Source organism: Phoxinus phoxinus, assembly GCF_949152265.1.
Source record: "Phoxinus phoxinus genome assembly, chromosome: 23".
Taxonomy (NCBI): Eukaryota; Metazoa; Chordata; class Actinopteri; order Cypriniformes; family Leuciscidae; genus Phoxinus; species Phoxinus phoxinus.
The window spans coordinates 1909547-1937503 of record NC_136898.1 but is presented as its reverse complement, the minus strand read 5'-3'; the positions used below and the strand labels follow the sequence as shown (position 1 = coordinate 1937503).

The window sequence follows — 27957 nt, the reverse complement described above, 5'->3', positions numbered from 1 at the left end:
CAGTTATATTACTTGCATTTTTTACTATATATATATATATATATATTAACACTTATTCAAAATTAACACTTATAGCTACTAAATATGAAACAGTGAGAATTCAAAATTACATAAACTTTAATTTAGTATGAATATAAAAATCTATATGAAGTCATGAACTCATCCCAAACTGAATAATACTATCCTTAAACCAGCCCCATAATCTAGTGATCCATAAATTGACTCCTAAATCAGTCAAATACTGGATCTCAGGTGTCAGCATTTTTCGGCAGAGCTCTTGGTACCGCTGGTCAATATCGGTCCTCAGGTTGTACCCCATTATGGAGGCTTTTCCAATGGGCTGCCAGGGTTTCATGTGTCCGTCTGTGATGTCCTTGGCCTCCACGGCTCGCCCTCCATCAATGCAAATGGCCTCCATCTCCGCGTTTCTCAAGCGTAGCTCCTTCACATGCTTCTCCATGCGGCTCCGGCCGTACGCCTCCACGCGGGCCCAGAAAGTGGCGTTAAAATGTCGATAAAGCTGCCAGTCAGCGCCACTCCATTGCCGGGCTTGAGTCTTCATCTCCGGGCTCATGAGAGCTACGGACGTGGCGTTTCGAGTATTAAGCTTAAAAAACACCAAGTCATCCATTTGCCAACATAGAGCGTCTTTTAGCAGAATGAGCGACTCCTCAAAGTGCTCCGATATTAAAACGTACTGAAAATGCCTTTCGACGTACTCAATGCCTTGTTGAACTCTCGGATCTCCAGCATTTAAATCGTTCTCGAAGCCGAAGTCAAAAAACTGTAGGTTCCTGAGGTAAAACGCGTTGATTCCCTTTGGGTTGAAGTAGCGGTTTGGGTGGGCGAGGAACTCTTTAAATTGGTTTTCTCCAGGTATTCTCCATGTTTGGGGTATGTAGGCTTTGAAGTAGTGAAACGTTGACTCGAAAAGCTCTGCGGGATCTCGTAGGATGGTGAAGAAGATGGCGTCCGCCGGGAGTAGCTTCTTCACCTCGGGCGCATTGAATCGCATGTGATTGCACACGATGTTATAGCACGTGCCCGGCTGGTAGCTCTTCACTTGAGTTCGAAAGAAGCTGGATGGGTAGGAGAAGTCATTACGGCTGTCTGGGAGAGCAAACTTCAGCTGATGCTTTTCTCCAAAGCGGAGGAGGATGTTCATTAAAGTGCTGCTGGCCGTCTTATGGGTCTTCATGAACATCAGGTTCACTTTAGGCGCACAGGCCACATCTTCTCTGATGCTTTGGGAATTGTTCCACACTTTAATGTTTGGTGCACATGGGGCCAGAAGTGCACTGGAAAAGATAAACACTGAATTATTATACAGTAGTCACAATTTGAAGTGGATCAAAACCTTTCATCAAAGTTATACATACAACGTTTTTGACTTTTTCACTTCAAATGTTGACTACTGTCGATTTGACTTTGGATTAGAAGCGAAAATGGTCCTTTAAATGTAACACTGTAAACCCGAATAAGTTGGCAAAACTCAAAACATTTAAAGGAACACTTCACCTCTGGAAAGATGAATGTGTATTTAAAATTGGTCATTTATGAAGAAGAAATGTGAAATTATTTTTGAATTTGGAGCCTTCTAGACTGAGAAAAGCCAGAAAATGTATTTTTGGCTTATGGGGATGAAAGACAACAACTCCCAGAATGCACTTGCTTCGCTGCCCTAGTAGGCCACGCCTACCGGTAAGAGATCGCAGTAAACAACAAGGCTATGCTACTAGTGAGTCTCCGTGAGTCTGCCCAGTATTTTGATGTCGCCCAAAATGTCCAGGATTCGGCTTTTGCGTTCTTCAGTCGCCATTCCTCATGTTTACTGTGACGAGCAGGAACGAGACTGACGGCCGCGGGAGAACGGCGCGCGAGGCCGGTGGCGTGATTACTGATGAGCGGCGCCGGCGCCTGTGAGACGCACCGGTCTCGTATCTCTCACGGAGGAGCGGGAATTTTCCTAGCAATGTTAAAACGCACATCAAACGATCACTTGTTTAGCGTTCATGTAAACACTACATTCAGATTCACCAATCGGAATGAATTCAGTTAGATTGAAACAAAAGGTGTGCATGTAAACTATGAATGCGACTGCAGAAAGCAAAAGCCAAATCCTGGACATTTTGGACGATCTCGACGGCCGGACATGTCCGGGAAAAAGAGGATGGTCACCGCTACTACTCAGCTTTCTCCACAGAATAAGAAACTGTTAGCTTTAGCTTCCAAATAAAGAATGGCTGACACTATATGTACATTCTGTGAGTGAGATCCCTCTATGGGCGGGTTGAAAACATGCGGAACAGCGCCTTCTACTGGATAAATGATGAGCTAGTGTTTGTAGTCTTACCCTTATTCAAAGAAATTTGACTTCCTGCTTTTTATGACGCAAATTGACGATTTTTGCGTCATAAAAAGCAGGAAGTGGAACACTTAAATCCTTATTTCTCCCATCTCAGGGGAAAATAAGGGAATAAACCATGACCATTCGAAAATGTGACTGGGTTTCTAAAAATACAAAGTCTAATGCAAATGGGTGAAGTGTTCCTTTAAGGCAATCAATTGCCTCAAATTTTTTAAGTTATGAAATTCAAAGTTTAACTAAGCAGAACTAGCAGATTTTTATTTTGTACTTTTTGAATTGTTCTTAACTTGAAATGTTTTCGTTCACTATTTCATACAATTAACTTTCATATAATCTCAATGTGAACCCTTTTATTATAAACTTAACTAGCTTTAACAAGCTAATCTACTAACATACTCATTTGCTAACATATTAGCAATAGTATGTTATACAGAAACACTTGTATGAGTGCAACAATATTAAAGGGTTAGTTCACCCGAAAATGAAAATAATGTCATTAATGACTCACCCTCATGTCGTTCTAAGCCCGTAAGACCTCAGTTCATCTTCGGAACACAGTTTAAGATATTTTAGATTTAGTCCGAGAGCTTTCTGTCCGTCCATTGAAACTGTATATACGGTATACTGTCCATGTCCAGAAAGGTAATAAAGACATCATCACAGTAGTCCATGTGACATCAGTGGGTTAGTTAGAAGTTTTTGAAGCATCGAAAATAAATTTTTGGTCCAAAAATAACAAAAACTACGACTTTATTCAGCATTGTATTCTCTCCCGGGTCTGTTGTCAATCTGCGTTCAGGACTCCGCAGTGACGCTGCTGACGTAAGACGCTGATGACGTGTTATCTGGTGCGCCGTGTATTCGGGTTCAAATAAATATGGATGGGCAAAAAAATGCAAGTCTTCCTCTGTGTCGAAATCCTTAGACATGTTTGCGAAGATTGTTTTGTTTACATCGTGCGTCTTCCTCAGACTGTAAAGAAGCTCGGGCGCACCAGATGACACGTCATCAGCGTCTTACGTCAGCAGCGTCACTGCGGAGTCGTGAACGCGGATTGACAACAGACCCGGAAGAGAAAGTCGTAGTTTTTGTTATTTTTGGACAAAAATGTATTTTCGATGCTTCAAAAACTTCTAACTAACCCACTGATGTCACATGGACTACTGTGATGATGTCTTTATTACCTTTATGGACATGGACAGTATACTGTATATACAGTTTCAATGGAGGGACAGAAAGCTCTCGGACTAAATCTAAAATATCTTAAACTGTGTTCCGAAGATGAACGGAGGTCTTACGGGCTTAGAACGACATGAGGGTGAGTCATTAATGACATTATTTTCATTTTTGGGTGAACTAACCCTTTAAGGGATAATTTGCTCTCAAATCAAGGTCATGCACCACTCGTCACCATGATGTAACTATCCTAAAACCAACATTAACAGAAATTCTTCTAAATTAGCACAACAAAACATGAATCACTACTAAATCTCCCACTTAACATTAATGTCACGGATAGTGATGAAGCAGACAGGTGATGAGTAAAATAATACTGAAGTTTATTTTGAACAGAAGCACGGAAACCAGCAGATGTGAATGGTGAGTTGAACACAATGAAGATTGATGAATGGAACAACAACAGTATTGTCCTTTACAGATGGAGATCGGAGCGAGGCTGATGCTAAACACAGATGAGAGTCACTGAAGGTGGCAGAAGGTTCTTGGAGCGGGATCGGATGACGAGGTAAGGATCGAGGTAGAGTCTGTGTCCATGGAGAGACGAGATCAGTCAATGAAGAGTGGTGCAAGTAAGGCCTTGTCCACACGAACACGGTATTTTTATAACCGTGACTTTTTTTACGCGGTTCGCCCGTTCGTCCACACGGAAACGCAGTATCAAGTCACTGAAACCGAACATTTTTGAAAACCCCTGACAGGGTGAGGATTTTCAGAAACGCCGGTTGCAGTGTTGTCGTGTAGACCATAGACATGTATAAAGGCTAGATGGCTCAAGGCGGAGTCAGCTGTGTTGTCAACTTGGCGGCCATCTTAGGTCAGGAGACTTCGCTGCTGCTCCCTGCTGCTGTGGACGGAAGGTGAGTGACAAATGCTCGTAACTTGCTGAATTCTTTTTTTTTTTTTTTTTTTTTTTTTTTTTTTATTGAAAGGAGTAGAACAACATACAGTAAAACCATGAAAGTTACATTTTCCTTCCTTCTGTTTTTACTATACCAACCCCCCTCACCCCCGGAACATCCCTTCCCTGGGCGGCTTAAGTACAATATAATAACATAGCATCTGTTTACAAAGGCAAAATATAACAATTATGTCATTACACCTTTTCAAGGCATGTACCCATGCATACCGAAACATACGTACCAATGATAAAAGTATCATTATTACAGCATAAAGGCATATATAAAAGAGAGAAGGAGAGAGAGAGAAAAAAAAAAAAAAAAAAAAAAAAAAAAAGGAAAACCAATCACTCCCTTCTTCTCCCCCTTGCCATCCTGCGAGACAGACTGAAGTCAAAGCAGCAAATAAAACATCACAAAAAGGGTGTATAGAGAAAGCGATACATGCGATAAGCGATAAGTTAACAACTGGGTAATTCTTTCAAATTTTTAAAATATGACAAAATAGGTTCCCATTTAGAATAAAATCTGTCCACAGATCCCTTTAATGTAAATTTTATTTTTTCTAATTTTAAAAAGAACATCACATCTTCTAGCCAGACTGTTGCAGAAGGAGGGGTAGGGGATTTCCAACTTAACAAAATTCTTCTGCGGGCCAATAGAGAAGTATAAGCAATAATGTCCCTCTGGGTTACAGTTAAGGTAGTGGTTACAGTGTCACTGGGAGCTCCAAAAATAGCTATTGAAGAGCAAGGCCGCAGTGTCACCCCAAGGGACTTGCTGAATTCTTGACGGATTTACAAACGGTTTGGTTTATTACAAACCTTATTAACGTGGCTATGATTTGTGCTGATGCCGATGTTTAAATTGTAGCTTCACGTTTTGAGAAACGCTTAACATTGCAGCGTAGTTGTGTGTTTCATGGCATCCCTGACGTTTATGACACACCAAGCCGTTTGAAAATCGGTTGAAAATTGAGCAAAATATAGTTATTTCAGCACTACATCCACAATAGACTTTAATGTTATAACTGGACGAGCGGTGCTGTCCTAAGATGGCCGCCGTGTGACGTCGTCGGGTCCCATTGGCTCTCAGCGCCGGTAAGCCATCTAGCCCTTATACATGTCTATGGTGTAGACAGTAAAACCGGAGTTTTTGCCTTGCGACGTCAAAGTGTGCGCCGTTATCCGCTGTGTTTGACGTCAGATTGTGCGCCGCTGACGGCTTCTGATTGGCCAACGTGGCTTTACGGTTAGGGTTATATCGCCGCCTGCTGGTGTGGAATGCTCTTGACGGCGCTTGATAGCGTGTTTTTGCGTTTTCATGTAGACGGAGATTTTTTCAAAAACGCAAGAGGAAAAACTCCGGTTATAAAAATACCCGTGTCCGTGTGGACATGGCCTGAATGTATATAGCGAACAGGTGACGACGAGGTACAGGTGTGGGGATTAGTAATCAGGGGAGAGTGAACGAGTGGGTGGAGTCTGTAGATCTGGTGGCGCCGGCCCGTGACAGTACCCCCTCCTCCATGGGCGGCTCCTGGCGACTGGGTGGAAAGATGATGACGACGGCGCCGAGGTCTACCACGACCCCGGGGAGCTGGACGATCTGGGTGCTCGGTAGTGGTGGGCAGGTCGAGGCTTTGTGAAACAATGAAACCGTTGAAGCAAATGTGCCATATTGTGTCGAGGCTTCAAACAATCCGACACCCGTCTCAACGGTGACACCTAGTGGTCACTCGCAGATGTTGATCTGAAACAACCTTGACAACGAGCCATTAAAAAATCAGTTTTTATTATTATTGTATTTTTCTAATATGTGAAGCTTGTAATCTGTGGGCTCCTCACTGTGCATAATGTTATTTTTTATCTATCTATCTATCTATCTATCTATCTATCTATCTATCTATCTATCTATCTATCTATCTATCTATCTATCTATCTATCTATCTATCTTAATCTATCTATGTATATGTATCTATGTATTATGTATATGTATCTATCTATTAATCTATCTATTCATGTGTAAGTTTAAATGTAAGCCTAAATATATCTAAACAAATCGGACTATAAATGTCACTATATATCGGCGCAAATAGCCTCGTGGGCAGACATATAGCGTACCTTTCTTCCTCTCCAACTTCGCTTCCTGTCAACTAACTGTCCTATCATAATAAAAGGCAAAAACGGCAAAAAATAAATGTCACTATATCACCAAAAATCCGCTATCTCAAAATCAAAATCCTCTCACAAAAACCCCAAGAGGTCAAGATGCTTTGACTTCACTTTTTTTCTGATTAAACACATATTTGGGCAAATTTGATTACTTGTTATGGCCTCTCCATTCGTGTTGCTCCTCCTTGAGCCAAGGGGTCGTAACAATACCTTGTAATCCGCATTATCATTATTTACCCGTGCCGGACATTGAGACGGAATACACAATAATTTTTTTTTTTTTACTGGTTAATAACTGTAAAAATGCTACGGTAAATCCTGTTTATTGGTTAACCGTAAGTTTCCTTATGATAAATGGTTAATAACTGTAATCTAACTTTATTTTACAGTAAAATACAGTTAAATTGACAGAAGTGAAAAAGAACACGTCATTGTATAATTTACAGTGAAACCCGTAATTTGACATTCCCAGAATTCCCTGTGTGACACTTCAAAAATGTGATGTCTTTTTTCAGAAATAACTATGCCCTAGTTTGTTCTAATCAGTGTATATTATGGTTTTTATGTTACATGTTGTTAAATTAATGTTTATTGCATAACTTTAGTGTTGTGTGTGAATGAGTGTCTTTTATATATTAGCATTGACCTTCTCAGCTTGTGCTAAAGCTGCTGTGATGAGCTTTTACAAAGGTATTACAAAGGCACAGAACAGATATCAGCACTTCAATAGGTCGGTAAATTAACATTATATCAGTTATGTTTAATCTGTACTGTATTTTTACAGTAAATGTCTGGCAACCGCAGCTGCCGATATTTTACCGTAATTTTTTTTTTTTTTTTTTTACAGTGTATGGCATAAATAAAACTTAAAAAATATCCTATTAAATTAATGATAAACAAGCTGTGGTTGCCAGAAATTTAAAATATGATGTTTCCATTACAGGTCTATATATTTTACAACTTTTAACCACATGAAATTTTTTTATAGCCTATATCAATCTACTTGAACATATCAAAATCAGCTTTTTACCGTAAAATACTATGATAACCACCATAATAATAAGTGTGCTCCAATCGCTATAATCGTTTCTTATCGCTCAATCTGTTAATTTGCTGATTTCATAATCTGATTTCTTGCTGACTCGTGCCTTACAGTGGATGTAAACAAGTCTCGCACACCCACGTTAAAACAACTGTAAATAAAAAAAATTTAAATAAAATGAAACAAAGATAAATCATGCTGATAAGACTCAAGATTAAAGGGTTCTTCAACTTTAGTTCAGGGGTGTGTAGACTTATGCAGTTCGTTATTCCAAGTTTTTATTTCATTTTATTCTCTCAGAAATGTGTCACTTTGGTTTTCGGCATTGCTTAGGTTGTTATTTTAACATTAAACTTTGCAAAAGTTCTGATATGATTTTTTTTCATGATATGATTGATTGTTTTTGTACATCAAACTGCTGTTTTTTAATTGGTTTGTTAACTTAAATTAAACTAATTAGTTCAGTCAAATTAACTTTAATGAGTATTTAGCACTTTCTTTTTCTTTCAAGTTCACAGAACTGATATATTTTAAGTAAACTGAACTGCTTCATTGTTTTGAGTTGTATGAAATTATTTCTTTTAATTTAGACGAACTTAAGTTTAATTGAAACGGCTGGGATATCTATTTCCCAGCATGCTTTGCCGATGGCACTCGAAAGGGAGAGTAAATGCTAAAATGAAGTGTAATATAATGGGGTTTTTTTTGTGCCAGACTAATGTGAAGTGGCAGATTTAGTAGTGATTAATGTTTTGTTATGCTAATTTAGAATAATTCTGTTAATGTTGGTTTTAGGATCATGGTGACGAGTGGAGCATGATCTTGATTTGAGAGCAAATAATCCCTTAATATTGTTGCACTCATGCAAGTGCTTCTATATAACATACTATTGCTAATATGTTAGCAAATTAGTAGCGGATTAGCTTGTTATAGCTAACTAAATTTATACTAATAAAAGTGTTCACATTGAGATTACATGAAAGTTTTAAGTTAATTGTATGAATTAATGTACTCATACATTTTAATTGTTATTAACTTGAAATTTTAAAGTACAAAATCAAAAAACTGCTAGTTCTGCTTACTTAAACTTTGAATTTCAAAACTTAAAATATTTGAGGCAATTGATTGCCTTAAATGTTTTGAGTTCTGCCAACTTATTCGGGTTTACAGCCTATATGAAACTCGAAAAATTAGAATATCGTGCAGGAGTTCATTAATTTCAGTAAATCAACTTAAAAGGTGAAACTAATATATTATATAGACTCATTACATGCAAAGTGAGATATTTCAAGCCTTTATTTGTTATAATTTTGATGATTATGGCAGATTATGAAAACCCCAAATTCAAAATTATAATATTGTGAAAAGGTTTTCATAAGCTGTAAGCCATAATCATCAAAATTATAACAAATAAAGGCTTGAAATATCTCACTTTGCATGTAATGAGTCTATATAATATATTAGTTTCACCTTTTAAGGTTGAATTACTGAATGAACTTTTGCACAATATTCTAAATTTTTCGAGTTTCACTGGAATTTGAAGACGTCCGATGCAAAAGCCTCTGTCAAAAATGAGTTGATAGTATTGAGTGAATGCTCTCCGCATACGTTCATCAAATACTTTCACTTTAAACTCACTAAATCCCAGCCTCAGCACATTAAAAAATGCCAGTACTTGGCTAGAAACCTATAGATTTTATTTTTTACCATTTGAGTAGCTATATAGTTGTTTAGACTTGATTAGATTTATTAAATGAACTCAAACCAGTTAGTTTAAATTAATGGAATGAACTTAAAATATTCAAGTTACATATACTCAAAATGATTGACTAAACCAACACTAAATTATGAGTGCATATGACTCAATATATATAAGTTCACAATTCTCATATGTATTTATTTTTAAACTTAAATGGTTTGCGGCAATCAGTTTCCTCAATCGGTTTGAGTTGAGTTAACTTATTGGGTTTTACAGTGTATAGATTTGATCAGAATCCTGATAAAAATGTTAATATTAAAGAAAAACGTTAGACGGACTTAAAGCCTTTTGCACCTGAAGTCTTCATATATATATATATACATTAGGGCTGTCAAAAGATTAATCGCGATTAATCGCATCCAAAATAAAATTTTGTGTTTGCATAATATATGTGTGTGTACTGTGTATAATTATTATGTATAAATACACATTCATGTATATATTTAGGAAATAATTGCATTTTGTATATACATTTATATAATTTATATTATATATAAATATTTTATTTTCTTAAATATATACATGATTGTGTGTTTTTTTATATATCTAAATAATTATACACAGTATACACACATATATTATGTAAACACAATATTTTATTTTGGATGCGATTAATCACGATTAATCTTTTGACAGCCCTAATATATATATATATATATATGCTAAATGTAAAGAAACAACAAAGTGTGCTTACCTGTGTGTATCCAGGTGGGCTGGAGCAATAAAACAATAGAATCCAATCATGCAAATCACAAAAGCTCCTAAAAAAATCTTTTGTGCCACTCGCTTCATCATTCTTCCAAACTCTCTTGATCCTTAAAAGGAACTTATGGTTAAGATCACTTTATCTATATGCATGTTTCCGATTGCATAAACCGCAGACTAGTTTTACGAGAACCCAAAAACAAGACTGAACACTCCTCGCTGACTGCTAGTTGGTCAAACTAGTTCTTAAGACTTGCAGTGTTTATGCAACTTCCCCGATATCAGATCTACACTCCCTGGAAATAATTTTTTTTGACATGTTTTGATTTTGTTTGGTATTTACAGACGAGAGGCGCTCTGTTTACCTGTCTATATTTGTTAGAATATGCATTGTTGTTTTAAATAGTGTGGTGGATTTGTATGCACATGTCTCATATTTGTACAGAAAGTGTTTCTTGCTCTGTGTTTACACATCAAACAGGCGTATGCCAGTGTTTACTGTACAACTCTTGTTTCAAAGTTGCCTTAATCTCATTCCAACACACCTTAAATCCAACATTTACTAGCTATATCAATTGATATATGGATGAAATGTCTAAATAAGTGGTTAAAACTAATTATGTTTGCCTCATTCTACGAGTTTACAGAATACCAAACGTCAGTAATATGTGACCATGGACCACAAAACCAGTCACATGGGTCAATTTTTTGAAATTGAGATGTATACATCATCTGAAAGCTGAATAAATAAGCTTTCCATTGATGTGTGGTTTGTTATGATAGGACAATATTTGGTCGAGACACAACTATTGAAAATCTGAGGGAGCAAAAAAATCGAAACATTGAGAAAATCTCCTTTAAAGTTGTGCATTTATGTTCACGATTGTCAAGTCAAGTCAAGTCATCTTTATTTATATAGCGCTTTTTACAATACAGATTGTATCAAAGCAGCTTCACAGTGATAACATGAAAATAATACAAAAAACTATTTCATCATCGTCCACCTTTAAGGCAGATCTATAATATTGTTGAATATTAAATGTCCCCAACTAAGCAAGCCAGAAGGCAAGGCAACAGCTGCAAGGAACCAAAACTCCATCAGGGACAGAATGGAGAAAAAAACCTTGGGAGAACCCAGGCTCAGTCGGGGGCCAGTTCTCCTCTGGCCAATGAGTGAACAGTGTATGAAGTTCAGAATGAATCAGAGTATTTGTCCAGTTCCGGTTGGGTGAAGTCGGAGTGGAGAGGAGGAGAGACTGGTGGACACTTCAGGTCAGCGGCGTCGTCGTCGTGTCCTGGCGCTGGTCCTTCATCAGATCTGGATACGGCCTGGTTCCGGTGGACAGCAGTAAACCTCGGGATAGACAGAGAGACTAATATTAGCGTAGACGCCATCCTTCTTATGATGTACCAAGTACATCAGGATTTACGGGAAGTGTTCCCGGTCCCGGCTTTTCTAAACTATGCAGCCTAACATTGAGTTATAGAAGTCTGTAATGTGTTATGTGTATGCTAGGCCGAAGAGATGTGTTTTTAGTCTAGATTTGAACTGACAGAGTGTGTCTGCTTCCCGGACAATGGTAGGAAGACTGTTCCAAAGTTTTGGTGCTAAGTAGGAAAAGGATCTACCGCCAGCAGTCGATTTTGATATTCTAAGTATTATTAACTGGCCGGAGTTGTGAGATCGCAATAGACGTGAAGGACTATAATAAGTTAAGAGCTCGCTCAAGTACTGCGGAGCTAAACCATTTAGTGCTTTGTAAGTGATCAGCAATATTTTTAAATGTATACGATGTTTAATAGGCAGCCAATGCAGTGTTGACAGAACGGGGCTAATATGGTCATACTTCCTGGTTCTGGTAAGAACTCGAGCTGCTGCGTTTTGAACTAGCTGTAGTTTGTTTGTTAAGCGTGCAGGGCAACCACCCAGTAGAGCATTACAATAATCTAGCCTTGAGGTCATAAACGCATGAACTAATTGTTCTGCATTATTCATTGAGAGCATATGACGTAATTTAGATATATTTTTAAGATGGAAGAAAGCGGTTTTACAGATACTAGACACATGACTTTCAAATGAAAGATTGGTATCAAAGAGCACACCCAGGTTCCTAACCGACGACGAAGACTTAACAGAGCAGCCATCAAGTGTTAGACAGTACTCTAGGTTATTACGTGTGGAAGTTTTTTGTCCAATAATTAGAATCTCTGTTTTTTCTGAATTTAGTAGTAGGAAATTACTAGTCATCCAGTTTTTTATATCTGCTATGCATTCCGTTAATTTTGTGAATTGGCAGGTTTCGTTAGGTTTTGAAGAAATATACAGCTGAGTATCGTCGGCATAACAGTGAAAGCTAATGCCATGCTTCCTAATGATATCTCCTAATGGTAGCATATACAGAGTGAACAGCAGCGGTCCTAGTACTGAGCCTTGTGGTACGCCATACTGAACTTGTGATTGATAAGACATCTCTTCATTTACTGCTACAAACTGATAACAGTCTGATAAGTATGATTTAAACCATGCTAGTGCAATTCCACTAATGCCAACATAATGTTCGAGTCTATTTAAAAGGATTGTGCTGCATTCACTCACAAAAATACATGTTTTATATATTTACGGTAGGACATTTACTAAATATCTTCGGAACATGAATGAATGAATGATTTTTGGCATAAAAGAAAAAAACTATAATTTTGACCCATCCAATGTATAGTTGACTATAAATAGGCTATATATGTGCGACTCGAGACTGGTGCTGTGATCCAGGGTCACAAATCTGTAAATGAAAATTAAGTCCTTCCTGAATTATGTAGTTTCGGAAAGATGTGTTAGTTAGACATGCAGTTAATTAATAACACATTCAACGCTTTCTCCACTCGTGCATTTTTAAAGGCTTTGGTTCGAAATCGCATGCGCTAATGTGACATTCTAAATATGATGTCATCGTTCCATGTGATGTCATCATAAAGGCTTTGAGTGCAGCTTATACCTGATCAGCCCTCAAAAAAAAAAAAAAAAACCTTACCAGCGCCCAATAGTTTATCGAAATGATGTATAGGCCTATAGCGCTCGGGAACCGGTTCTGCTGTTGACGGAGAACAAACTCTCTGTTCTGTGTTCTGCTAGATAGATTGGTTTGATGTTTATAAATGATAAACTGTCAGAGCAATGGAAGGTCACACCCATCTGTTATTTCATAAAACCATGAAAAGATGTTGTTTCATCAATTGTTGTTTTGTGAATCGTCTGGTGGTCAACACCAGACGATGTTGTGTAACATGATGTGGCTCATGTTGAGTCACGCTAAATTGTGGCATACAGTGAACATTAGACTTGTGTTAAAACCTCGAAATAATTAATAGTTATTCATATATATTTCAGTTTTATTTGTTTTAGTACATGTTACAACAAAAATAAAAATGAGAAATGTTGATTTCTTTTTTTTCTTCCAATTTTTTTTTTTTTATTATTATTTTTTTTTTCTGGTTTAGTTTGAGTTATAACTAGAATAACTCTGAAATGTCAATCAGGACAATTTGATTTAATTGGACATTAAACTTTTTTTTTTTCAAAACATTGTTAATGATATACTTTAAATAGCTGAATTTTATTTTATTTTGACTATAATATTTTTTGTTTTGTTTATAAGATATAACAAATTATTTTTTTTTAGATATAATGACATTTTATGTATTTATTTTTTATTTTAACCATAATGAGATTTAATTTAATTTTAGCTATAATATAATTTTATTTTATTTTAGCTATAATTACATTTCTATTTTATTTTAACTATGACATTTTACTTTTTTTAAATAGTTATTTTAACTAATAACACGTTTTATGTTTTTTTTACGATATTTTTACCAATGGCATTTGACATTTTGATTAGATTTGTTTATGTTTTCATTTTAGTTATAATAACATTTATTTTATTTTATTTTGACTATAATAACATTTTATTTTATTTTACCTATAGCCTAATAACATTTAATTTAATTTAATTTTAATTTTATTATTTTCTTTTCTTTAAGCTATAATGACATTTTTTAAATATAATTTTATTTTATTTTAACTATAACATTTTATTTTACTTTAACTTTAACTTTATGGTACTTTAATGACAGTTATAAAAAGTATTTTTACATTATATAATAACATTTTATTTAAAATAAATAAAGTTATTATAGTTAAAATAAATAAAGTTATTATAGTTAAAATAATATAAAATATAGACATGTATTTAAAATAATAAAATATAAAATTAGACATAATTAGGGCTGTCAAAAGATTAATAGCGATTAATCGCATCCAAAATAAAAGTTTGTGTTTGCATAATATATGTGTGTGTACTGTGTATAATTATTTATATGTATAAAAACACACACAATCATGTATATATTTAAGAAAAATTGGTTATATTTATATATAACATATTTATACATAATATAAATTATATAAATGTATATACAGTATATAAATGCAAATATTTCTTCAATATATACATGAATGTGTGTGTATTTATACATAATAATTATACACAGTACACACACATAAATTATGCAAACACAAACTTTTATTTTGGATGCGATTAATCGCTATTAATCTTTTGACAGCCCTAGACATAATATAAAGTTATTTATTTATGTACCCCTGATACACGGATGTGCTCGCTCGCAGGGTTGAGCGGTTTTCTGCAGTTGCTTGTTTCCGCCTGAAGGGGCGCAATTTTAATTCTCTCACTTCCTGATCCGGGGAGGGGAAGCGCGTGCGCCTGTTTATCCTCGGTTTTTTATTACGAGCTGCAAATTATTAAGGTAAATCAAACTATTAATCCCCCTTATATCTGACCCTTAAAGTTTAAACACATTGTCGCACGAGGAAAAAGGCAGACCTCGTTATTTGCTCTTGTTTTGTCATTTTGCTCTGAGCAGTTGGTCTCAACAAAGGAGCTAGCAGCTAGCATGCTAATGTCATTGTGTTGTATTGTTACTAAACAATACGTAAATATGACACTTTTATGCTTGATTTGTGTGATTATTATATATACTAGTATAAACGAACGAATCTAGGTTTACATTTTAAATTCCGTGGGGAATTAACAACATTAGAAGGGATTAGAGATGTTAGCACTGTTAGCAGCTGTCATGGCTCCTCCAGTCATTTGCATTTGACTCCTTTATTAAACATATACTCCTTTATTAATCATATTTTTTCACATATTTGCGTAGGTATTCTCTTTACAAAGCCCATAAGCTAATACCAGAGTCACTCATAATGCCCTACTCATTATAAAATGTTTTACAATGTGTGTGTTGAATGACATTTAACATATTAAAGTAGTTTTTCTAGATATTGGCAGAACGTATGCGAGCTTAACACGTGTTCTATGTCAAAATGACATTATATTTTCCCTACAAAATGTAAATCGCCATTTAAATCATGCACACATGTGCTTCTTAGACGTTATTCAAATGTTTTGTGGTCGACTGGAAGCATTATTCAGTCCCTTGTTCCTCACCTGACCCTCATGTATGTTCATTATTGACTGATTATCCTGTGTTTCTAAGTTTTCAGACTGTGGTCCTGGAGAAGGTCCTCTGCTGGGTTACTTGAGCTCGACATGCACTGCTTCAGAGTTTAGACTTGTAAATAGTGGCTTTTAGAAGAACGGACTAGAGTTCGGATGTTTTAAGCACCCTGACCCGGGAAAAAAAAAAAAAAACGCTCTATTTCCTCGAAAGGCTGCAGGTCCAGCGAGGTTTAAGCCATGTCGGATGGACGGATCTACGTGGGAAACCTTCCCATGGAAGTTCAGGAGAGGGACATTGAGGATCTCTTCTACAAATACGGAAAAATTCGGGATATTGAGCTGAAGAACAACAGAGGCACCATCCCGTTTGCCTTCGTGCGATTTGAGGATCCACGGTGAGTCGCGCGGCCTCAGAGAGAGAGCTCGTGGACGAGGCTTTTTCAGGTGTAGAACGAAAATTAGGAGCACTTTCCTCTCTTCCTCTAGGGATGCTGAGGATGCGGTCTTTGGAAGGAATGGATATGCTTTTGGAGACTGTAAGCTGCGTGTGGAATACCCTCGTTCTTCCGGATCCAAATTTAGTGGACCCGCAGGAGGAGGAGGAGGAGGCGGCGGCGGAGGAGGTGGTGGAGGAGGAGGAGGGCCACGGGGAAGGTTTGGGCCCCCGACACGAAGATCTGAGTTTCGTGTTATTGTAACCGGTGAGTTAAGAGATTTGAGACCGTGGCACCTTCACTTAAATTAGGGGTCGGCAACCCGCGGCTCTAGAGCCGCGCTCAGTGCTTGTCATATATCACAACTAATTCAGTGTTTTCAACCACATAATGTTTATTTTAGGTTTAAGACATTTAAGAATCACATAAGTACTAAAAAAAACAATGAATTTGATGTTGTAAAATATACACTGATGTCTATGGAAGCGGCAATAATAATCCTTTTTAATATAAAAAGACGACACGTTTTATTCATATCAGATACACATTGTGTAAGTAGCTTTACATGTTACCCTATTCTTCTAAAGAATCCAGTTCACCAGCCACTTACTTTCATGTATTTCGGGAGAAGTGGATGAATTGTGTTGTAAATCCAACAGATCCGATTCTCTGAACTGTGGCACAAACTAACATGGCGCCGCCCATCACGCGCATACAGCTCAACTAACGCGATCGTTATAAAGGTGTTTATACAACAAAAGACATCCACATGCACATATTTGACAATCGGAATATCAGTGTTTCATACTATAGCTAATAAATGTGTGAATATTTTTAATAAAAAATGAAAAATTACATAAAAGCAGATCATCATTCATTCAGCGCTGTGTTGTGGTTGCGCTGTCTCACGTGACAAGCAATGACGCGTAACCATGGAAACAATAAAGTGACCGATTCGAAACAACGGTCGCCTTGCTCATTATGTATTTGTAGCCTACTTATCATTTTGATACTAGGGGGCTAATAAAGCTATATAGACACTTACAGCACGTGTTGCCTTCATTATAAGGCTTTTCATTTTTTGTGGCTCCAGACAGATTAGATTTTTTTTTTTTTGGTCCAATATGGCTCTTTCAACATTTTGGGTTGCCGACCCCTGACTTAAATCAACATGACATTATAATAACTCGTTACATTTATATAGCGCTTTTCTGGGTACTCCAAGCGCTTTACATGGAAGAGGGAATCTTCTCAATTAGGGGTGTGTGATCTGATATTAAAGGATTAGTTCACTTTTAAAAAAAACTTTTGCTAATAATGTACTCACCCCCATGTCATCCAAGATGTCCATGTCTTTCTTTCTTCAGTCGAAAAGAAATTAAGGTTTCAGCGCCGCTTCAAAGGGCTTTAACGACACCAGACGATGAATACGGGTCTTATCTAGCGAAACCATCGTCATTTCAAAAATAAATAGAAAAGTTTAAGTTTTATAAGCACAAGCGCTCGCCTTGCTCTGTTCTGTGATGCGCGTTCGTGACGTCACGTAATACGCAATTACGCTGAAAAGGTCACTTGATGTACCGAGTCAGTGTTTACAAATGTGCGGTAGGAAGACCATATATGGATGTCCCGATCAGGTTTTTTTGCCCTCGAGTCCGAGTCATTTAATTTTGAGTATCTACCGAGTCCCAATCCGATACGTCTATAAAACATAAAAAAAAGAATAAAGTAGAGCAAAAAAACAGATCCAGGATGTTCCTTTTTTTTTTTTTTTTCACCTTATTTTAACATTCAACAACTCTGTTAACAAACAGAGCACTTCTGTGAGGTAGCTTGAACAATCCAAGTAATAAATAACATAAATTCTTCACTTTTGGTGATGTCAACAAAGTGATGTCATGCCGCACGTGTTTCTGTTTCTGTGTGGAGTCAAAAGGGTCTAACTCTGTGCCACCGCATAACTATAGATGTGTTAAAAAATAATGAGCATATATATACATATATATCCGAGTCCTGTTCGGGAGGTAACGTCCGATTCCGATCGAGTCTGAAACCACGTGATCGGGCCCGATTTCCGATCACGTCATCCCTAAGACCATACACACATATTCAAATGTCTTTGTGTCAGTTTATCGTTTAAAATGCCCATTTCGTGTGCGTTTCCTGGGTGTTGTAATATTTAAAAGCCTAAAAGAAAATTTTCGTCAGGACCGAAATGTTTTACTTTTCATAGAAGCGTGACCTTTACAGCGTAATTGCTTAATTTCTTTTCGACTGAAGAAAGAAAGACATGGACATCTTGGATGACATCGGGGTGAGTACATTATCAGCAAAAGTTTTTTTAAAAGTGAACTAATCCTTTAATGTCCCTCACGTTACAAAAACACATGTAGTCTAGTAGGTTAGACTAGTGTGCTTGTGCACTGCATGATTTACTCTAATAAAATGCATTTATAATGCCCTCAATATTCAAGGATAAGGGCAAAAATACCTCTGTATGTCTTTTATATTTATATCGGAGTTAAAGTCCGCCTGTAGTCAATCATTTGATCACCAAAATGACACATCTTTGGACAAAATATTCATCATGCCTTAAAACAGATTGAATGTAACTCGACACCCTTGCCTCATTTAGTATACGTGTTTCTATGAATATGCAAATGAGCCCCGCCTCCACTCACTCACTCACTCACTCAGAGATCCACTGGTTGACGATCACACGTTGATCTGATTGGTTACAAGGTAGTTTGTGACGTCAGAAACACCAGCGATTTCAAACCGTGTTTTTGAGACTCTTTGGTTCACTGCAGTTTTAAGCAGAAAATACTCAGCAATGCTGTCCACTTATGAATTTACACATGGTTTGTCTTAAAGCGTATTAAAAACACCACATAGACACATAACCAACATTAAAAGCTGGATTTTCACCACGGGAGACTAATCGACGTCACACAAAGAGTGCAGTTTTTTTCTCTAAATATCAGCATGATTACAAGTGATATTGATTTTATACAACAGTTCAATAAACAAGTTGTTAATATTAAGTGATTTGCATTTTAGACACAGCAGTATTGCCTGTTTTTGCTCCATTTCGCCAACAAAAATAGTTCCAAACAAAACCACATGACAGTTTTGTGCCTCTGAGCAACACACAGGTGTTTCCTTACTGAATGAACGAATCGCTTAAATGAATGATGCAATGACTCAGTCAAATGATTAGTTTCTGAACGAATCAGCCGTTTGAATGAATCAGTTGAATGTCAATGACTCATTAACAGTGACTCGCTGTCCATGTAACATTAAACGGTGTGTAAATGCACTTCAGATGCAGCGTTTCATCTGCAAATATTAATTTTGTTGATTTCATTTGTTTGGAAAACATGATTTCTGTCACTGACCACCACACAGAAATATAAGGAATATCAAAAACGTTAGGAGTCAGCCGTCCACTCCTAAACCTAAACACTACAGAAGTTTACCCAACTATGACGACTTCTGCTTCTGAGAACCATAGAAATGTGAAAAGGGTTTACTTTTTATTTACTGATAATCATAATGGATTGTGAATGCTTGACTTTAATTTTTGCAAATGGATGTTAATTTGTTTGCATGCATATTACACACATGTGACCCTGGATGACAGCACCAGTCTGGAGCCGCACGGGTATATCTGTGGCAATAGCCAACTATACATTATATGGGTCAAAATTATCCATTTTTCTTTTATGCCAAAAATCATTAGGATATTAAGATCATGTTCCATGAAGATATTTAGTAAATTTCCTACCGTAAATATATAAAACATGTATTTGTGTGAGTGAATGCAGCACAATCGTGAACATAAATGCACAACTTTAAAGGACAAGTTCGGTATTTTACACTTAAAGCCCTATTTACAGATCGTATCTGATGAAATAGAACGGTTAAGTTTAAAATTTGGACACATGTTCCAGTCCCGAGAATTTTGGGTTTATTTCGCTTCCCCCCCACACCCCCACAATGGTTGTCTATGGCCACTGGAAGATTCCTTCCTAAAACACATTCAACTTTCGTTTACAAAGACGTGAAACTCACCGAGTGGTCAGGGGTGTTCACTGATACGGGCCCAAAAAAAATCGCTGAAAAAGATGCATTCCAACAGGTTTTATCGTAGTTTTTGTCCACCTCCATTGACTTGTATTGAATGTGCTGTGTGAGGTACGTTATTCCTCCGCCGCTTCTTCTTCTGCTTCTTCTGTGTATTAAATGAAATGCCAGCGGTTTGCTTGCAATCGGCAAAGGTGCATTATCGCCACCAACTGGTGTCTATTATTCAAGCTCTCAACGGAAGAATCTGGGTGTGACGCGTTTGGCAAAATAGGTCCACAAACGCTAAATAAAACTAAAATTCTCGGGACAGGAGCATGTGTCCAAATTTTAATCTTAACCGTTCTATTTCATCAGATACGATCTGTAAACAGGGCTTTAAGTGTAAAATACCGAACTTGTCCTTTAAAGGAGATTTTCTCAATGTTTACATTTTTTTGCTCCTCAGATTTTCAATAGTTGTGTCTCGACCAAATATTGTCCTATCCTAACAAACCACACATCACTGGAAAGCTTATTTATTCAGCTTTCAGATGAGGCATAAATTTCAATTTCCAAAATTTGACCCATGTGACTGGTTTTGTGGTTCAGGGTCACATGTTTACAGCACTTAACTCTGTGTTTTGTAGGTGGGTTGATGAACATAATAAAAACCTTTCCCTGCAGGTCTTCCTCCCACTGGCAGCTGGCAGGACCTCAAAGACCACATGCGTGAGGCTGGAGACGTGTGTTTCGCTGACGTGCAGCGCGACGGCGAGGGCGTGGTCGAGTTCCTCAGACGGGAGGACATGGAGTACGCGCTGCGGCGTCTGGACAGCACAGAGTTCAGATCACACCAGGTGAGGAAACGTGCACTGATTGAGTGTGCAAATTCAGACATGTTCGGTTCGTCCCTCAGGTTTGGATTTTTATAGGATAATCATTATTATGATGGATGGGTGTATTTTTTGGGCTTCAAAACCTCGCCCCCCAACGATCACTCGTTGATCTGATTGGTTACAAGGTAGTTTGTGACGTCAGAAACACCAGCGATTTCAAACCGTGTTTTTGAGACTGTCTTTGGTTCACTGCAGTTTTTAGCAGAAAATACTCAGCAATGCTGTCCACTTATGAATTTACACATGGTGTGTGTTAAAGCAGATTAAAAACACCCCATAGACATATATGCAGTGTTGGGGAAAGTTACTTTGAAAAAGTAATTCATTATAATGTTGTGTTACTCCCTTAAAAAGTAAGTAATTGCGTTATGTCACTTTTGCGTTACTCACTTGGGCTGGGCGTTATTTTTATATAACAAAAAAGTTATATTTTTGGGCAAATGTAAAGGCCTTTTCACACAAAAAATTTAATAATAAGGCTGAAGGAAATGCAAATTTATGTGTGTGAGGTGCGCAGCTCAAACAATTGCAGGTGAATAGGACGCAGGAGAAGAAAGTTTAACACTTACTTCACCAATAAAAACAAGATCCGCAGCAAGTACATTGGTCAATAAAGTGAGATTAAATGCATACAAATATTTGTTTTATTTAACATTAATTATTGGAGGTTTGCTTAGTATTCTGATTTTGCATTTCACTGATTTTATTCATTTTGAGGAAAACTGAATCCTTTTTTTGTGCAGGTGAGATGAGTAAATTAATGCTCATATTTAGTCCAGAACTACAATAAACATCATTTTTTTTCTAAAACAACGCCTCTGCACTTACTCACGATCAGGGTCCGAAATTAACACCCGCCAAGCGCCAAATGCGGGTAGATTTTCCGTTTGGCGAGTAAATCTCAAAAGGCTATCCGCCACACTGGCGGGTGAATGTTCATACCAAAACAGTAATGTAATAAAATGTTTTTAATACAATGTTTGTCCCGCCATAGTCTTATCTGGTCGGTGAGTAGCCGAATGTAGACGAACTGCTGCGCGTGTGACAGGGCGCATGTTTAACTGAAGAACGAGCAGAGAGAGCGAGAGCAAGCCCCGGTCGCGCGCTCTCTCTCTCTCAGTGGAGCCAGGCGAAAGTATAAAGGCTTTACCGTCTCCTAAGCGCTGTCTTGCTCTCTCTCCCTGGCACATATTAATCTAAATAAATCAACACGATGGTAAAAGGTCGGAAGACCATAGTTTCTTGTGGAGCATTCGGATATTTTTTTTTCCTGAATTACCGCTGGGTGTGAATTGTGCTAAAACACCTTCTTCTATGAAAAGCGTTCCGCACATTCAGCTGACATAAACCACACTTTAAATAAACGAAAAAAACTATCCAGTGATTAAATGTTTTCTGTGTTGACACAAATCTTGTGGGATGTCCTCCTAGCTGCCGGGATAATCAGATTGTTCAGAGCTACAAAAATAACATGACGCAAAAATCGCACCGTGTACGCCCACCTAATGTTTTTCCTCCTGTAGCTAGACTAGTGTTTTTGTATGTAGTTTTAAAGACTATTTAGCAGACGTGGGCCAGTATTGGTTATTTCTCAGATTTTGTTAAGCTTTTGGTTTACTTCAAAATAATTGTGTAAATACAGTAAAATAATAGGCCTGCTGATGCTGACATTGAGAGCTCCATGCTTTCCTATGGCTCTGTAATATTAAGTTAATGTATGTCTTCAGATACTGTTTAAATTAATATATCGATTTTTTATTTATTATATATTTCAAATTTTGCTCTGGACAATTTTTTATGTTTGTATTCAACATAATACCTTATTATCTCAATTTAATGTACTGAAATTAATGTACACTCTTTCTCCACTATTCTATCTTTATATAAAAAAATATAAAAAAATCCTTTGTTAGATTAAACTGCGAAGGGTCATAGCACTTACATACTGTTGTCCTACTGCTAGTTTAATTGCTTCTATTGCTCTCATTTGTAAGTCGCTTTGGATAAAAGCGTCAGCTAAATGAATAAATGTAAATGTACATGTATATGTGACACAAAAAGGCTGTTTTATTATTTTGGCCGGTAAAAAATATGCTTGGCTGGTGGATTTTTTCATCTACCAGTCCCCGTGGCAGGTGAGCCAAAAAGTTAATTTCGGACCCTGCTCACGATTCTTCTCAGCGCTGGGACAGAAAAGCTGTCAGTCATGGGAAAGCAAAATAACTTATTTGAAAACAGCAACTCGGATATTTTGTTGTAAATTGAAAAGTAATGAGTTACTTTAGTTACTTGAAAAAGTAATCTAATTATGTAACTCGAGTTACTTGTAATGCGTTACCCCCAACATTGCATATAAACATTAAAAGCTCCAGTTTTAGTTAGTGATAAGGTTCAGGTTCCTTTATTTGTACCCGAAGGTAGATTTGTTTTGCAGTGTCAGAGTTATAAACATTATAAACAAAGTAACAAACAAAGACAATTAAATTAATAAATGACATATCATCTGTGCATTTTGTTCCTCTGAGTAATGGCTGCTGGAACAAAGCTTACACCGCTTTGTTCTGCACTTTGGGACTATATACCTTCGTCTAGATTAAGGAAGAAGCTGAAATTCACTGTGCAACAGGTGTGCATCATCATTTAAAATTGAGCCAGTTATGCTCTGTGACACTGGGCTAAACTGTGATACAACAATCAGCTTTACTAAACCATTTAACAATTTGATTTAGGGAGTTTCTGTTCTTTAAAGGGTATTGAACCTAGGCTCTTTTTGTTAATCTACCGAGCCGGCTGGAATTTTGTCAGTCAAAAGTAGTCGATCTCCGAATGCAAAGTAATGAACTGACTCCATATGAGGAAATGTCATGAACTTGTAATTCCAATGAAAAGCATTATAACTCAGATACTTAGATTTTATATGGAACTAAGCTGAGCTTTCCATCTTTACTGTCCTCATGTTACGTTGCATTTGGAGATCGACTACTTTTGACTGACAAAATTCCAGCCACCGGAAACACTAACTGATAAAGTGAGTCGGACAAAATCTTTCTTTTTAGTAAACTGTGTACACAAACACTGTAGTCAATGCTGGAGTTCATGTGTAGAGCCGCTGGTGACACTTCCAGCACAGTTTCATGTTGTGTCGAGCCGCATTAGTGTTTTAAATGATTTTGATTTAAAGCGATTTTGATGCTATCATTGTAGTGCCGCTAGCACTCCCACTCAAAAGGCATTTTGACCGAAAACGAAAATACGATCAAACTTAAAAGTGGCGTTTCCATTCTAACTATGCTTTTACATGAAAGTTTAACTCGGGTAGATTAACAAAAAGAGCCTAGGTAAAATTTTGGCTACATTTACCCTTTAACCCTTTAATGATAGATTCCCAAACCATGACGCCAAGGAGAAAGATAAAATTTATTTAATTAAAGCACGGTAGAGTAAGACCATCATGGTTTTGTCTAGTGCTGGGTATCGATTCAAATTTCAAGAATCGATTCGATTCCGATTCTCAAGATCTTGAATCGATTATCATTATTCGATTCGATTCGATCCGATCTGATCCGATCTTATATTTTTAAAATCAAAAGTTTTAACTGTTCATGAACAATCAAGTGTTTGTATTAAATAACATTCACAAACATACATTAATGTTGTAAAAATGTATTGTTCACTCAATGTTGATGTTAGATAAGGCATTAATGTTAATGAATGATGTCTTAATGTAGTGTTACCAACTAAACAGGAGATAAAACGTGTTTTATTTGACTTAATTGACTGTCCTTTTATTTAATGCAAAACTGCGTTCATATTTAAAAGGCCTTTTAAACTAGATAAGTTACAACGAACCGCACACGATACCACTTTAGGGGCCGTTCACATATCGCGTTTTATGCGCGTGCAAATTCAGTGAGAAGCACTTCAATGCATCTCAACAGGTCATGTGACAAAAACAAGCCTGTTACGGCCTTTCCGTAACAACATGGAAAGCTCGGCCGAACAGCTGATCATCGCTGTACAGGGTGGCTTTTTATTTCTCATCTCAATGAATATATCTAGTAGTAAAGCTAATGCAAGGGCTAGAAATCAATTCATTATTTGATGATACTTCCTCGTCATCATGGAGAGCGCAGTTTGCACGAGTTTGCACCGCTTTCTCCTCTCCACAAGCGCGTGCTCTCCCGTTGCGTCTGCCGTTGCTATGCAACCATGAACAGAGGCGCGCCTGGAAAACGAATTTGCACGCGCAAAAAACGCGCTGTGAACGATTCATTCCTCCTTTCTGGTCAACAAGTGGATTCAGAGAAACCGCATTAGCAGCGCCGCCGGTCGCCGTGTCTCAGTGTGTTTATGGGGAAAATGTAGGCCTGTTATTAAATCAATCCTCTGAGTTACGGATCGATCTTTAGAAATTAATATGAAAATCGATTTAGAATTGGTGAATCGATTTTTTCAACACAGCACTAGTTTTGTCAATGTTGAAATAAGACCGTTTCCTCAAACAAAAGCGCTTGTGCCCGTTTCTGCATACAGCAAAAAATAATACCCCTGATTAAAGCGGTGGTTGATTATGATTTGACTTTTCTAACTGTAGTGAGTGTGTAATGTTGCTGTTTGATCATAAACAACATCTGCAAAGTTACAACGCTCAAAGTTCAGAGCAAAGGGAGATATTTGCTTTTAAAGAAAAGGACTACAACAAACGGCTGGTAGGAACTACACGACATTCCTCCCGGATTAGTGACATCACCAACCCTAGAATTTACATAAACCCCGCCCCCGGGACACGCAGTCCATGTTGAGAAGAGGAAGAGTTGCTGTAGTCGAGCACATTTGTGAGTCGGCTCAAACTTTAGCATCCGTCTTTTCACATGCAATAGAAAGTCACTCTGTGTGCGTCTCACAACAGTTCCTATACGAGCGACTTATAGATTATCAGACAGAATATGCTAATTGAAGATCGTTAACTCCACATCAGCGACATAAACTCATCAACTAACCATTCAGAGACGTCCTGTTCTTCTACATGTTGTTGTTCTTCTTGAGTCTTTCCATCTTTGTCTGACTCCGGTTTAACATTAAAGGCAGAACAGTTTCTGTCATTTTTGTGTGTGTGGGAGAGGTAATTGACCGTTCGCAAAACCCCGCCCTCGAACGGTTCTCGTCCAATCCTAGCTCAGCAACTGTAACTAAGGAGAAGGACCTCCGTCAAACATTCCGATTTCAGCAAGATAGTGCAACGATGCGCCTATGGCAGTGAGGTCTGTACGGGCTTAAAACTTGCTGTATTTTATGATTGCTTGCAACTATTATTAAAAAAATAGGCTACATGTACAAACACCGTTTCACTGCGGCACTGCAGCCCCCTCATCAGTCAGCAAACAAGAGGGGAAAAAGAGAAAAAGCACGGACTTACTAATTACGAAACTTTGATGTGGTTGAACAGGTACACAGTCACAAATTCCTCTGGAACTCAAACATTAAACTTCAAAACAAAGTTCGCGCAGTTGCACAACTATTCTCACAAATATATCCTTCTCAGTCGGCTGAGTTATACGAATGAAGAGAACCGCATCGAGAGTTGATGGTTTCAGCGCGTCCTCTGATTGCAGTGTTGTGACTGGAATAGCGCGCGCGGGAGCACATGCGCAAAACAGTTTTGTAAAATGATATGATCAAATAAAAATGATTAATATATAATTTTACAAAACTGTGTTTTGTGCATGTGCTCCCGTGCGCTATTCTGTCTATACTTTCTGTCGTGCCCTGGAAGATATGTCTGCTGCATTACTCCAAAACCAATCACTTAATGTATGGATCTCAACCCAGCCATTGCTATGGTTCTCAATTGTTTGACGGGCGTAGTAACAATAACTAAGGGGCGTGGCTTTTGCGAACGGTCAATTGCAGCTGCTAACACACGAGCTCTTGAAGCCCCGCCCTCTGCAGCAGCTCATTTGCATTTAAAGGGCCAGGCACAAAACGGTGCGTTTTTGAAAATCCTCAAAAAGTGAAACTTTAACATGCTATATAAAAATATCTGTGGGGTATTTTGTTGCTTAAACTTCACACACACACTCTGGACACATTAGAGATTTATTTTACATCTTGTGAAAATGGCATTTTACCACCGCTTTAATGTTCATCCATCTTGTTTGTTGTGCAGGGAGAGACGTCCTACATCAGAGTCATGGAGGAGCGAGGCTCAAGCTGGGGTCGCTCGCGTTCCCGGTCCAGGTCTCGCGGACGCTACTCACCCGCGTACCAGAGCAGAGGGTCTCCGCCCCCCCGCTACCGATCGCCGCCGCGTCACATGACCCGCCATAGCCCGCCCTCCCGCCGCCCCCCCGTCCAGCATCACAGCCCGCCGCCACGCCACTATCGATGAGCGCCAGCTCCTTTTCTCGGCCGTCACGCCCTCTTTTCCTTTCTCAATTTTGTAATTTACATTCCATTTTTAGGAACCCGAATGGCCTTATTCACCGTTCAGTTCATGCGAATATGTAAATGATCATGTGGATGATGCGTGTGTGTTTTCAGAACAGATGTTGATGCGGTGTTGATGAATAACCCGTTTTATCCTTTGTGATTGACATGAGGTGACTTTAAAGACGTGCTGTTTGTGATTTTATCTGGTCCGTTTCATAAACATGAGAATTTTTTTATGATTTGAATAAAAGGCTGGAATTTTTAAAATGTTTCTTTCTGGAATTTCCCCCTATGTGATCTTTTTTTTTTCATTCTTTTCTGTTTGTTTTTGTATCATGTGATGACTGTATGCATACCATTTTTTTTTTTTTTTTCAATTAAAGCATCAAATCAAATTTACTCCCACAATG

At 37.7% G+C, this 27957-nt stretch overlaps 2 protein-coding genes across 4 annotated transcripts; one reads left to right on the top strand and one right to left on the bottom strand.

The window, feature by feature from the left end:
- Positions 1 to 50: 50 nt before the first annotated feature.
- On the bottom strand, positions 51 to 10620 carry gal3st1b (galactose-3-O-sulfotransferase 1b). The gene is made up of 2 exons (XM_079600099.1): positions 10173 to 10620; positions 51 to 1298 (listed from the first exon to the last, which is right to left on the bottom strand). The coding sequence occupies exons 1-2, from the start codon at positions 10271 to 10273 to the stop codon at positions 152 to 154; spliced, it is 1248 nt and encodes a 415-aa protein (XP_079456225.1). The 5' UTR covers positions 10274 to 10620; the 3' UTR covers positions 51 to 151.
- Positions 3986 to 27957, top strand: srsf9 (serine and arginine rich splicing factor 9). Of its 3 annotated transcripts, none has more exons than XM_079600102.1 (5): positions 3986 to 4112; positions 15932 to 16115; positions 16207 to 16421; positions 20907 to 21079; positions 27285 to 27952. In XM_079600102.1, exons 2-5 carry the CDS (start codon positions 15958 to 15960, stop codon positions 27504 to 27506), a joined length of 768 nt encoding a protein of 255 aa, XP_079456228.1. In that variant the 5' UTR covers positions 3986 to 4112; positions 15932 to 15957; the 3' UTR covers positions 27507 to 27952. The 3 variants fall into 3 exon arrangements, with proteins under 3 accessions (XP_079456228.1, XP_079456226.1, XP_079456227.1); XM_079600100.1 differs by lacking the exon at positions 3986 to 4112 and adding an exon at positions 14843 to 15004 and having other exon boundaries at positions 15758 to 16115; positions 27285 to 27957; XM_079600101.1 differs by lacking the exon at positions 3986 to 4112 and adding an exon at positions 14854 to 15004.